The 14,623-nt window shown below is 40.4% G+C and overlaps 1 protein-coding gene across 1 annotated transcript in view; it reads left to right on the top strand.

Annotated features, from left to right (window-relative positions):
• Positions 1-14,623, top strand: part of hdac8 (histone deacetylase 8) — a 36,475-nt gene that overhangs the window by 3,989 nt on the left and 17,863 nt on the right. Inside the window, exons 6-9 of the mRNA XM_035914877.2 lie at positions 99-176; positions 262-370; positions 2,741-2,913; positions 8,496-8,590. Coding sequence (XP_035770770.1) covers positions 99-176; positions 262-370; positions 2,741-2,913; positions 8,496-8,590 — 455 coding nt within the window. The remainder of the gene's footprint in view (positions 1-98; positions 177-261; positions 371-2,740; positions 2,914-8,495; positions 8,591-14,623) is intronic.

Raw genomic sequence — 14,623 nt, forward strand, 5'->3', positions numbered from 1 at the left:
ACAATTTAAAATAAGCTTCTTTTACATTTTGTCATCCTCACAGCAGTTCTTTTGGTTCCAGGTTTTAAAAGCTCTTTCCTCCACTTTGGTCTCTGCAGGTGTTGAAGATGCCTTCAGCTTCACATCCAAAGTTATGACCGTTTCACTGCACAAGTTCTCGCCCGGGTTCTTCCCAGGTCAGGCAATACAGTGAGCTTAACCACGGCATGCTTTAATATGCCAATTTGAATGACCGTGTTGGATAAGTTTGTGCTTGCTTAGGTACGGGTGACCTGTGTGACACCGGGCTGGGTAAAGGCCGCTGGTACGCTGTGAACGTCCCGCTGGAGGACGGCATCAAGGACGACAGATACTACCAGGTTTTTACCAGGTACACACACTCATATACACACACAGAGAAACTGTAGCGCTGTCCTCCTATGTAACTCCAACAGATCAGAGGTCAGGGTCATCCATTGATGAGTGCTAAGGAGCATGTGCAAGTTCAGCATTTTATCAGGGACACTTTAGCAGGGAAATCCTTCCATTGTGAGGCTTAAACTGGGGATTTTCTAGTTGAAGGAGTTTCTCTGTGCTGAGCACTCAATGCAAATGTGTCGCCTCTAAAGGGAAATAAAGGGTTAACACCCCTTGTTTGTTCTCTCTATCTCAGCATCTGTATGTCGCAGATTCTGTGATCTTGAACAGGAGAAGCTGAGTTTGTTTCCACTCAGCTGCTTATAAATCCTTAAAATCTGTATTTGAGCAAAAGAGCAAAAAAAGTGTAGGCGGTGTTTTTTTTCTGGGTTTTATTGGCAAGCACCAAGCAGCAATCATCTCAGCTCTGTGTGTGACTGCTGGGATCATTCCAATAGTTTTTTTTTGTTTTGTTTTTTTTAATGTAGTGGCACAAGAGTAAGACAGAGGAGTCTCAGTGGAAATCAGACATAAACAGAGTGTAGGAAATTAGCATAGAAAACACTGGATGTGATTTTCAGGCCCATGTGCCCTCATACACGTAATGCTACAGTTCCGAAACAGGAATTAAGACTTTTTTTAGTACAACTCATAAAAATACTTAATTAGTCTAATAACACTAAAGTCACAGCATCAAAATAAACTTACAAATAGTCATTATACACAACTGAATACACAATGTTATTGGGTTATAATTATTCATTCTATAATGTTTATGTCAGTTTAATGGTGAGAGATCATTTTATTTGACTATGTGCTGCTTTGTTGGGTTAGCTTTAGTAATGCAGCATCACTGTTATTGTGCAAAAGTCTTGAGTCACCCCTCATTTCTTCATAGTTTGCTTCTAAGGAGCATTTCTTGTCAGGCTTTCTGAAGGTCTTTCAATGGTTTTCTTTTATCGGCTGCTTTTTCAGTTATTTTCAGTCTAGTCCATTTTCAGAAGATTGTTTTTTGTTTGTTAAGCCAGTTTAACACTATACTACGCATCATTCAGGCATAAAAATGGTAAATGGCCTGTATTTGTATAGCGCTTTACTTAGTCCCTTAGTCCCACAGCCACCCTGGGGCGCACTGAGAGAGTCGAGGCTGGCAGACACTGGCACCACCGGGCCCTCTGACCACCACCAGTAGGCAACGGGTGAAGTGTCTTGCCCAAGGACACAACGACCAAGACTGTGCAAGCCGGGGCTCAAACCAGCAACCTTCCAATTACAAGACGAACTGCCAACTCTTGAGCCACGATAAAGCACATCATTTGTTCCTTCGCCTATGAAAAATGTCAAATATAACAAAGTTATTCCCAGAGAGCTATTTGATTAAAGAATCTTACCATATCTGTGCATTGTGTGCAGTTTCCTCAAAAACAAACTGAGGAAACCTAAAAAAGCATGTAGTACATACAATAGATGAACAGTAACAGTGCAAGTCATGTCCTTAACAAAACAAGACCTGATAAAACCTGGAGAACTGTTCCTGAAAACTGCTTTTTATCCTTGTTGTAATTTCATGATTGCGGATCAGCCGGCATCTGTGAGCTGATGGTAATGGAAATTAAAATTGCTCTCTATTTCACAGCGTCGACTTCTAATGGGTGAAACTAAAGTCTTTTCTTGTAAAGTAACTAATGCAAGTGACTGAAAACTTGTATCCCATCCATCCACTTCCATTTCTCAAGTTCAAGGTCATGTGTGGGTGCTGGAGTCATAGGGCAAAAGGTGGTGTACATCCTGGACAGGTTGCTGGTCTTTCATAGGTTTAACACAGGGAGACAAACACTGATACCTAACCTAACAAATGCATGGGTTTAGACTGTGAAAGAAAGCTGGAGTACCCGGAGAGAGCTGGGGAGACTGTGCAAACTCCACAAAAAAGACAGCGTAGTGCTCCAGCTCTGTGAAATAATGAGTAAGCTGCAGACTAATACTTCATTACTTTTTATTGGTATAATCACAGGCTACTGCTTTAGCACCTCTAATTGGTGAAAGTAACTGAACAAATTGGGTGTAAGTGTTTTGTTTTAGTGTTCTACACTTACTATAAAGTTATTATTGTTCAGAACAGAATGTACAGGTAAGGCATTTTTAAGTCATGTTAGCCATCACTGCTTGAGTGCCAGCAAGGTTTTTGTTGGCTCAAAAGGCCCCTATGGTAGTGACTATGCACATAAGCTCAATTAGTCACAGAAGTCTATACATTTTCCTGAATTGTTTTCTTTTTTGGATGCTTGATAACCAAATGATATGCATCCTCTGTGAGTAACAGAATTCTTTCTTCTTTTTACAGCGTCCTGCAGGAGGTGCGGGCACAGTTCAACCCGGAGGCAATAGTGATGCAGCTGGGTGCCGACACAATGGCGGGTGACCCTATGTGCTCCTTCAACATGACCCCTGTTGGGGTGGGCAAGTGTCTGCAGTATGTCCTGCAGTGGCAGCTACCTACACTCCTGCTGGGCGGAGGTACGCTTCACGTATGTGTTTATTATTCTGACTGATGTTGATGCGTGTGTGTTGGTATATCTCCACGTATGGCTGTATGCGCATGTTTCTCGGAGTGCTGAGGTAGTCCAGATGTAACGGTGTAGTGCGCCTTCTGTTTTGTGCGTGTTTGCGTTTGCGTTGAATTTCTGAGTCCGTTACTTAAGCACATTTACACACACTGCCCTGTCCCAGACTCCTCAGCCCTTGGCCAGATGATAGCTACTAATTATACAACACAATGAATCCATTTTACTCAACTACAATCCCACCTCTCTTCCTTTCTCTCCCCTCCCGCTCTGTCCTACATACTTTCTCCTCAGTTCATTCCCTCCATCTTTAAACTTTCTCTGTGTCTTCTGTATGTGGGAGGCTTTATAGTTTTTCTTCCAGAGGATTTTGTCATGTTGGCTTCCTTTTTTTGGTCTGAAGAGCTACACAAAGCTGTATAAATGTGAAAGTACAAATGAGCTCTTATTGCACACACATTCAACTGAACACAAGAATGAGCTGGCTCAGGTCAACAAAAGAATAGACTGTGTACAAAAGCTGTTCACAACCACATGGACAAACATAACTGCTAATCAGTGCTAAATAAAAGAATAAATAAGTACTCAGATTTCATGGACTAGTTCCACTGGAGCACAAATGTGCTATTTGACAGATACAAAATTAGAAATTGAAATACTTCAAAACAGCAGCACAAACAGTGCAACTGTAACAAGAAAAAAAACATCCTCCATACATTTGTTCTGTAGCACACTGTAAACATGTTTATGTCAGCTTTTATATGTATAGTTAACATAGGCGTCTTCAGAGATTGATACTCGCCCTCAAGTGGCCATTAGAGGAACTGCAGTTTGGACACATAATTAGAAACAGGGTATTTGATAGGTTAGTTTAGTTTAGTTTTTTAATAAAAATTTTTCTCCCAGACATGTTTTTTATCCTCTGTGATTTAGCATTTTGACATGGGAAACTATGGTTATTTACACCTCAAGTGGCCATTGGAGGAACTGCACTTTTTGGCACTTGTGAGAGTTGGCTTAATTTTTCACTGCTTTGAAGTTGAAGGTTACTGGCATTTTCTTACACTTCATGACTTGGTAACCGGGGCAGATGTAGAGAAATGTAGGCTGGCATGGAAATCAAATGGCGTGGCAAAATCAAAGCCTTTTTTTAAACACATATGCATGTGTTACATATGGTAAAAATGATTCAAATGCAAGTATACATGCGTTTCATATAAAAATAGTCTATAGCTTAATTAATTTCTGTAGCCCACATAATTAACCTTTTCAGTTACATAATACATGGGATTTTTTTTATGTACTGTATAGCCTGTATAATAAATAAATACATATAAAAATAGACGTTTTTGTATCATAACTCTGGATTTAGTGGCCTGTCATTAAAATGTAAAAGCTGGTATATCCTTTGAAGTCCAAACTTTCAACACAAGCTAAAATAGAGACTCAGCGTGGCTGCAGCTTGTTGCTATGTCAGCTTAATCACATGCCCGTCATCACACAGAGTGTTAATAACACTCACCTTCATTCCACCTTCAAAGTGTTAATGCTATCTTATCTTAATAAACAACACTGTCATATCCAAAACTAGGGTGGCAATAGGGGTGGCAAGAGATCATTTTAGGGTGGCACATGCCACCCCATGCCACCCCTCTAGATGTGCCCCTGCTTAGTAACCTGATGACAGTGTACGACCTGTTATTGGGGGCATTTTCACATTCTATATTCAGTTTTTACCCCTTAGCCGTTAAATGCTGATCGGGTATCTTCAGCGTAGACACCCAAGTTTGTGATTACAATAACTAGATAGATAGGTGGCTACCTGAGAACAAAGCGACGCATGATTTTCAAATTCATCCCATACGTGGAACCACTAAAAATCTCAGATAAGTTAGAATCCCAATTACCTTTGCTTCAAGGTCAAGGTCAGAGGTTAGGTTTTCTGAAAATCTTGTGAATATCTTGCGATAACTCAAGAGGGAAATCAGCTAGGATTTTCAAATTATAACCACAGGTACATCTACTAGGAGGCGGAGCTGTAACACTGATGGACGCCGGTACTTTTAATATAGTAGGTACTGTATGTGACACATTGTGGTTAATTGAATCAGTAGGTTTAATAGCTGTCTAATTGTGTCAAATATTGTACTGTTAGGTAATGCCTGAGACATCATGTTATATTTTCCCCGTTTTGTCTGTTTGTTGCTGGGTTAGTGGAGATCTTCCTCATTAACTTGTTTTTGTCCATTTCCTTTTTTGTCTTTCCAGTCACTGATTTTTCTGACTCCTGCCAAGGAAACATGTTGTCTCACAGATGATTTTTGTTTTGAATTATGTAAGACATGGTTCTGTTTGGATATCATTGTCACTGGTTGTAGTCATGTGACCTATCACAGGTGATTTAAGATGGCGTCGCCCTGTGTTTTGTTGTCTGACGAGGAGCAGGTGTGCTCAAAATGTCATATGTCATGGAATTGGAGTTCTGCAGCATGCAAACTTATTTTTCTTTTACAGTTTTTTCTGATGGCTTGAGCACCTTTTTTGTAACTATTGGCTATTTTTGCAAAACTCTACACACAAATAAGAAAACTCTTCACCCAATCAGCAAAACATTGTAGTTTTCTTGTAAAAGCGAATAACGCTTGCTTAACTCTCCACACCTTTGTAAAAATGGTATTTTTGTATCCAACAGTTAACACAAGCCATCACATTAATAAGCACACAATGCACCAACTAAAAACTGATGGTATGAATAAAAAACACATCTGGCTTTTGCTTTCTCTGTGCACAAGGTAGGCTATGTCAGTTTGAGCTCATACTTTTGTCATAGGTCTATAAACATGGAGGGATCCAAACTTCAAGTACTGGTGTTTATTTACACACATCAAAACAAACACAAGTGTTTATTTCCAAGTATAGGATTATTTGCAATCGCCATATTGACTATATGGGTTTCTTGTTCTGCAGTGAACATGCTTCCTCTGCCCCCAGCATCTGGTCGTCTAGCAATTCTGTAAAGTAACAATTTCAGTATCTTTACATCTATGGTATTGTTGTGTTCCTCATTGGCATATGGCAGTGCTACAGATCTTAGTGCAAAGTGACTGTACTAACCGATTCTCATTTCGAAATGTCATTATGATGCTTGCTACAGTGTAGCGGCTTGAGTTAGGCTGAACCCGTCGGCCAGCTTCCCTCAGGGTCATTCCACGGTTGATTACATGGTCCACTATTGTAGCTCTGATGTCATCAGCAATTCTATTTCTTACTCTTCTTACCCTTCCTCTCCCCCCTCCTCATCCTCCTCTTGTTCCTCCTTGTCCTTGTCGTCCTCTTCATCCTACTACTTCACCTCCACGTCCTCTTGCTCGGCCTTCTCTACTTCTCACTCTTCCTGCTCCCTCGATTGTACTCCACACACAGAGCTTACCTGTGCTAGGGCTGATTGCTAAGTGAACTAATTATCTAAAAAGGTTTTCACATGTGACAGTGTGCCAGTTGGCAAAATAGTGTAAATAATGGCTGTAAATGTGTATAGTTTTGTTAGGAGTGCGTTGATCATTTGGGAATTGAGTGTAAAGCAGTGAGTTGTGTTTACAGTTCTGCAAAAATAGTGCTGTGCAGGATTGTAGCTACAGGTTTGCAAAGTGTGTGTTACAAAATGGCAAACTGAGTGCAAAGCAGTGTTTGTGCTTTTAGTTTTGCAAACTCAGTGAGTGGTTTTGGTATAAGTATTAATAGTTTTAGAAATTGTACTATAAGAATCACCGTTAGGGTTTAAGCATTCAGAAAAAACTGTAAAAGCTCACTGTGGCCTCAGGAAAACACATTTTTGGCCACAACCAAACTCGTTCACAAATACAAATAAGTTTGGGGATGAACTGATTAGATTTCGGATGCTAAATGGTGAAGCTCACAGCGACTTTACATGATACATCACTCAAAAAACAATAACTCTTGTGAAATCTACACACAGCCCCCAAACATCAATATAGCAAAGGAAACTAACAGTTGCTCAAAATGGATTTTCCCACTCGTTTCACTTAATAGAGTATATATATTTTATATTATTTAATTTATTTTTTTACAGATAAACAGATGTTGTGCTATATCCTGTGTAAAGTAGTGAAGTGATTTTATTTTATATGGAAATGGTCCAGTCTGGACAGACAAATTATTAACAATACAAAGGATTTAAATTTTATTCCAGTGAAAGAACAGCCAACACAGTAGGGTCAGTAAAGTCTTTGTATGTTTTCTCTACAGGAATCATGTTCTTCAACTTTGTTTGACCCCATATGTTTTTTTTCCTCTGGTCATCCCATCCTGCAGCGGGTCTCTTTCCCACCAGTCAGGCCCGCCCTGTAGTTTGAGATTCAAACTGCTTTAAGAAAGTGTTTGAAGGTTTAAGTGGAGGGTTGAACAACAGTTTAGCAGCACACACATGCTGAGGCACAACCATCATTTCCCTGAGCAAACTGTGTTGTCACAAATGTGACGGGCAGTAGTTTAAAGCTGATGATCCTTGATTAAGCAAGAAAAACATAAAAATTAGTTTGATGGAAGAGAAATGTGTAGACTAGAAGTTTTATTTCTGACAAAACTGATTAGTTTAGATTTAATTAATGAGCAATAAGTGGTAGATTCCTGCTAAACAGGTAAAGTTGTATCAAGTCAAACACTTGCTGGCTCTGCTTTCTTTCAACTTCAGATTCAGCTTCATTGTCACATCACAAACTTACAAAAAGTAGGGTGAAAAACCTTGTGTTGCAGAGCTCCATATTAGCAGATAAAAATGTAAAAAAGCACACAATAAGAGCATATTTTAGATATGTGCAAAACACAGAAGAAAAAGAGCACAACACACAAACCCTACAATGAACCCTGTGGAGCTCCAGTGTGACAGTCAGCCTGGCCAGATGTGATGTTAGGCCTTCTCTTTCTGTTTACGATTTTTCACCTGTCTATGCAGTCTTCACCAGTTTTTCACTGACAAAAACAAATGTGGAAAAACAGTAGGGGTGCAAGATAAACTAGCATTCCTGCAGATGCAGTTACATCATGCTACGATTTAAGGATCAGTCCAGCTGTCAGGAATATCGTCCTGCTCCTGTTTTCTCTCATTTAAAGACAAAGATGGAGCAGTGTAGCCATGCATACACACATACATCAGCTTCAAAGCACGCAGATGTCCGGGCATGAATTGGGCATGCCCGGACACATCTGTGTTACAGGTGTCTGTCACACGTGGCGTGAAACTTAAGTGATGTTGATCAGTTGATGCCTTGATGTACCTCCTGACTACTTTGTCTTTGTAAAAGGAGCAATTTTTGCTCCTCTAACTGTAAACCAACTTTACTCTGATTGGCTACTCATCAAAAACGCAAAGTTTGAGCAGCTGTAAATGTTTAAAAGTTTCAAATTCATATTTAATAGTCTTCAGGGCTCCAAACTTGCCTTCATGTGGGTTCCAGGTACTCCATAAAGATTATGTGTTTCTCCTCATATGTGTCTGTGTTCCTTCTCTCTACTCAGGAGGTTATAACCTGGCTAACACAGCTCGGTGTTGGACCTACCTGACAGCAGAAGTGCTGGGAAAGACTCTCTCCTCTGAAATACCTGACCATGAGGTACACGGACACACACACACACTCACACACATCCTCCCTTTCCCTGCCTGTTACAGCCACACATTTACATATTCCCACATGAGGACAAATGTGCCCCTTCATTGTACCATCACACGCACACACATGCATGGAAACGCAAACACACCCTCTTGTGTCCTCTGTCTGCTGAGTCACTCCATCTAATCAAAGATGGCTGCCCGATCTCAATAAAGGGGTTTGTGTACAGGTGACCGGGACAGGTAGCAGTGTTGACAATTCCTCTCTGTCTGATGCGATGAACACAGACTCCTCTCACTCTCATCTTTTACGCGTCGTCTGGGTGAACGTTATTAGAGGAGGTATAGAAGTCGGACTGGAAGGACTTAAACCGCAGCTTTACCTGTCCAGCTAGTTCAAAAGGGTGGACGTCAGCGAGGATTCTTAAAATACCGAGAACACATATGCTGTTGATTTAATTTAGCGAGGAAGGAAGAAAAAGCATGTCACTGTGTATTTTATTTGTTGACTTGTTTGTGAAACACGGGACATGTGACCAGTTGCTTTTCGGTAAATCAAACAGAGCCATCCTCTCTCCAAATAGAAATCAGCGCGCCCATCTGTCTCTCCCGCTCCTATGCTCTCACACGCACAAAGAGCCTCTTTCTCCAGCAGCTGATTTTTTGGACCTTGTCTTGGTCAGATGTAATGAATAGCTGTGAGCGCCTCAGTGTGTGTGTTCGTGTGTGTGTGTGCGTGCGTGCGTCCTGGTCGAGAAGAAGGTACCTCTTGTTTCTCCTCGTCGGGCGTCCAATGGCCCCAAATGGCCTTTGACCTCATTAAGGAGCACTCACTGAAAACAAAGCAACTATCAGTGCGGCCAGCTGCCACAGTTGATGAAGATGAGGTGACACACACACACACACACGCACACACAAACGGTTTTCCACCTGAAACAGTTTAAATTTTATTGTGTTTGTCTTGTTTTTTTTCTGATTTATGAAGCAACCTATTTTCAAGGTAAACTGCAACCTCTGCTAAACTTCACATATATGTGTGTATGCATGTATGTATGTGAATGCATTTGTGTGTGTTTGAAGCTCACTCTGTGTGCGATAAGAGGGGCATTTATCCACGATGACCAAGCAGAGCTGTTCCAGTTCCAGTGACACGGGGAACAAAAACTACCTTTGTGCCCGTTTGTGTGAGTGCGTCTTACTCCTCCTGCTCCGCTGTAGACAAAACCCCATGAATACACACATTCATTACTGTCAGATAATGCACTGGCCTGTTTTATAACGCTTCTCATGTGCTTCATTGTATGATAAATGGACACCAGTGTGGAGGAAACTCAAACAGGCAAACTGGCAAAAGTGGCTCAAAGTCGAAGGAAAATGACTTCAACCTTGCAAAAACTACAAATTCAAACACTCTGTTTGTTTTATCTGCAGAAATCTCACTAAAACCAGTCCGAACATATTTGTTGCTTTTAAATATTTATTTGGAAAGTGTGTATTTTCAGTCCCCGAGAGGATTCGCGGTATTCAGTTCTTGCAGCACACAAGCTTCAAATGAAATAATTAAAAATAGCAGTCTAAAGAACACAAACATCAGTCAGAGTTGGCCAGTCACGTCAACAATAAGTGCTGTAATACTCGCTGATTACTAGACAAAATATTACACTGCAGATAACGCACACAATGCCTCTGCTTGTGTCACACTCATTATATTTCAGTATCTAATGCAAACACGCCAGGATTCCAGCCACCGGGTTGAAAGTTGTTAACCTTCGCTGCTGACTCGTATTGTTTGCCAGTGCTGAGCTGATCCCGATTGACCCCTCCCCCCATCCCCCCCATTGTGCGATAGCAGCGGCTCCTATCTGCGTGTGAATCGAAGGAGCCGCAGTGTTGGGCGTGCTAAGTATAGCCGCACGGGTCAAAGGTTAGTTGGTGTCTCTCATTTGACTAGAACAGTTTGTCTTTATAATGAACTTTATTTTGAGGGTGGAAACAATTGTTCTTATTGTTACAGGAACTTTTTATTTGTCACATGTGATGTTCACATGGTTTTGCTTTGCCTGTTAGCCTAGATTTATTATCTTTAATTTAAGGTGGGGTGGGGTATCATCTTATCTAAACATGTGTTATGTCATGAAGAAGGGCAAAAACCACAGTAGGGTCTTTAATACTTCTCTGAATCCCCTTAAAGTAACTTCTGTCACTGGCACGTACACCACATCTTTAAAACCATATGAACTTAAACATCTCAGACCTGAAGGCCACTCTCCATTTTTAGTTAATAATAAAATACCTTTTTTCAAGTGGTCACTTCCACTCCAATGGAAGTGGTTTAATGGAAACTCTCGTCATCTCATCTCTCAAGTGTTTCAATTAAATCTTTTTCAATTAAATTCAACAACAGTCACCACAAGACACTCCACAAATAGTGTTGGGGAACCTTAAAAACCTGGGTCAGCTATAAGAGTCCAAAAGGGTGTTCAACGATCCAACGATCACAAGTAATACATAGACATAAGTGTTGGTCTACACCTGTTAATATTTGAATTTGGGTATTTTCAGTCCCCTTGCCACAGCTGTATGAAATCAAGCACCTAGCCTTCACAGACTTATGTGAGAGAATGGGTCGTTCCAGAGAGCGTTGCACCGTTGCAACAAGTCAAATTTTCTGCCTCTTAGAAGTGGTTCCTTAACATCCTCTGGCATTAACATCTGCACTCAAACTCTGCGCTGGGAGCTTCATGGCATGGTTTTATTTGGCCGAGCAGCTGCTGTGCGGGTAGGTGGTCCAATATTGTGATCCATGTAGATTGCAGGTCAACAGCAGGTGAACCAGCATCCAGATCTGTACCCGGACCTATGATTAGATTTTAATGGACCTTTCTATTTCACTTTGCACAACTTTTCTTTTATTTATGGTTATTTCAATTTATGCAGACATTTTTGTTTTTTGTCTTTTTAGCACAGACCAATAACTCATCCCGCATTGATCTGTCAATCAAATTATTTATTCAGAGTGCGAATGAAAATGGAGAAAGTCCAAAGAAGTCAGGAAAACGGACAGACAGGAGATTATGAAGCTGAAATAATTACAAAAATCAAACCTTATTTTACTTGTAATGAGTAAAAGAACATTTTATTATTATTTTATAATAATAAAATATAATACTGTTGAATTGTACTTTAGTACTTCAACTTCCAGTTGTTGACTGCATACAGACACTGATCCGACTGTTAGGCCACTTCAAAATGCATTGCATTGAATTATAATGCATGTATAACTTCATGATATTTTGGATCTTTGATTGATCTTTAAATTTTAATGGAGTACCTTTGTGTTAGAAGGTATCAGTTTAAGTCAAAGGACTAAGAACTATGCACATTCATTTCAGAGTAATCAATGAACAGTTCTGAGTAAAATAGTCTTTTTTGTGTGTGTGTGCTTAAAATGCTGCACATAAACCAATATTTATGGTTGTTTTTAACCCCTGGATATATTCACATATCATAGAGGAGTGTACTGTTCCAGTGCTGCTATTGATTTGAGACTATTTTTGGTGATGGTGACAAAAACATGAAGTTGCACAGATTTGGATCAGATCTTTCTCTAAAAACTCAGTGTGTACCATTCAAGAACAGAAACAGAGAAGAGACCCCCCCACCCTGCCACCACCACCTTTATTTCTGTTCTTAGTAACTTCCAAACTGCTGAGTCAATGGGCAAACACGTATGCCATGTCCTCGCACTGTTGTTGATGTGAATCCAGCTCATATCCTTTGTCACACGCTGTACCTTCACGTTTCCATTGCTCATCTCTTTTTCCTGTCTCTGCCATGCTCCCATTAAGCTCATAGTGTAACAACAACTGGGCTTGGCTGGATCAGCACCCAGTGTGGGAGGGTGCACTGCCTTATATCGGTATTTTGAAGCAAAACCTTGACTTTTAACTCGTTCAATATTTCTGTGTAGAAAAATGTAATCATTGTGCTGAAGGAAGCTGAAAACTGGCCAAAGAATTATTGTATGTTTTTAGAAGGCTAAACCAAATCTGCAGTCCAAAAGCAAGGCCTTTTCTCTCTCTCTCTCTTTTGACCCCACTGGTCAAATAAGCATATTTATATTATTTAAAGGATATTTTATTTGTCTGGGCAGCAAGCTGCTAAACTGAGACCAACTGGAAAGGTTTTTTTTTTCAAATTCATTTTCCTCCTTCTAAGCAACATGCTCCTTAAGAGCTACAGAAGTCTGGAAACAAGTTATCCCATCATCTCTGTGCAGATAATGGTAATATGTGGGTATTAAATTACTAGCAGAGAATACAAACTGATAAAAGTTAGCCAGATTTTTTTTTTCCTTTGGATTGCCCAACAACCCGCTTCGATCAGATTCTTCTCTGGTGAGAGGAACAGAAGTAGATACAAACGTGTGTCCGTCTCAAAGCCGCACAGGAAGGGAGGACGTCTCTGGTTCCAGATTGGCAGCGGGGAAGCGTCCCGCCTCTTTACTTCCTACTTCCCCTTTTTCCTGTCTGCAGCCACTTCCTGTCCTGCCCCTCGGTGCCGTCAGGGATGTGCTGGCTCCCAGATTCACAGGCTCAATCACAGGAAATATCACCAAGCAATAGCGTGTGTGAGCGTAGGAAAATGTATCTGTTTACAAAGTCTGACTGAAGAAGCTCATTATTGCAATATTATGATTGATTAAGTTCAAAATGCTGCAGCTGGAGATCCTGCGACACATTATCGGTGAACAATGAACTGAAAGACTCTGTTTCCTTTCTGTCTACCCTTTATGGAGCCACGGCTCTGTTGTAGTTGAGTGATTGTCTTCATCTCATGTTCATAAATGACTCCATCCCAGAAGATGGCATCACGACTGATCCTGTCTGTGTAGGTTCTCAGTCATCCAGGCCATAGTAGTCTAAGGAGCTTGCACCAAAAGCAACTTGACTTAAAGTTTTCTGAAGACCTGATGTCTCACATGTTAATGGCGGGTCAAGTACCCGGGACTCTTCACCTTTTGGTTTTTCATCTGAAGAAGGCTCTTGGATAAGAGGTGAAACATCTTTAAAAAAACAACTTGAAGTCCCTTTACCTTTATTTCAAGCTGCTTGGACTACAATTGATCCTGAATACTTTTATGTTCCTCTCAGGCAAGATGTTTTATAGGCCAGAAGACATCAGTTTTGAACTTTGGAGGCTTTCAGTTCTTTTGGGTTCATTATAGGAGACAGTAAAACCACATCACTGTACATTACAGCATTATTGTAAAAGCTTATCCTACCATGAATTCATCAGTCTGGTAAAAGCTTTGTGAATTCTCTTTTTTTCTTATCATAGGGTTTGTTTTTATTCTAGGGCCCTAATGACATTTTAAAGTTTTGCAGTGAATCTTGGGTAATGGTCCACTCACACCAAACATGACGTGAACTTTAGCCGTGATTTCTAAGAATGCCACCCGTAGTAAAAGCAGAAATATGGTTTTATTTTTAATCCTAGAATCTATCAAATCCATCCACCATTTTCATCAGCTTCTTATCAGCAAACCTTTTCTCTACACTAAGTGTACAGCAGGCCACCAAATGACAACAGCGGTGGTTGCAAAAAGACTTCTGGTCCTGTAGAAGTCTAAAGGAAAACTGCTTCTTTCACTTTCGCTTTGCTGATGAGCCTATCGGCTCAGCTGCTCACATTGTTTTCTAAATCATAGTCATATCTTTTTTTTCTTTTTTCTTTTTAAATATTATCCTTAATATGTTAATTTACCAGTGAACATGCAGTTTTATAGTCAGATCAACTTTTCCTCATCCCATGTGTTTTTGCAGCCAAGATGGCAACAATGAAAATCCTAATCTTAAGGCTTCAGAAACCAATGGGTAAAGTCTACCTTTTGTACTGATGCAGCCACACAGAATATTTGCTCCAAACAGACAGTGGGAGAAGAGGAGAATGTGGAGTATGACCAATAAAAAGCACAGGAAATCTCCAGTAACTATGATTTCACTCACTTTTCTCCAAGCACTCTCCTTTTATTCCT

Source organism: Neolamprologus brichardi, chromosome 3, assembly GCF_056152115.1.
Source record: "Neolamprologus brichardi isolate AB-2024 chromosome 3, ASM5615211v1, whole genome shotgun sequence".
Classification (NCBI taxonomy): Eukaryota; Metazoa; Chordata; class Actinopteri; order Cichliformes; family Cichlidae; genus Neolamprologus; species Neolamprologus brichardi.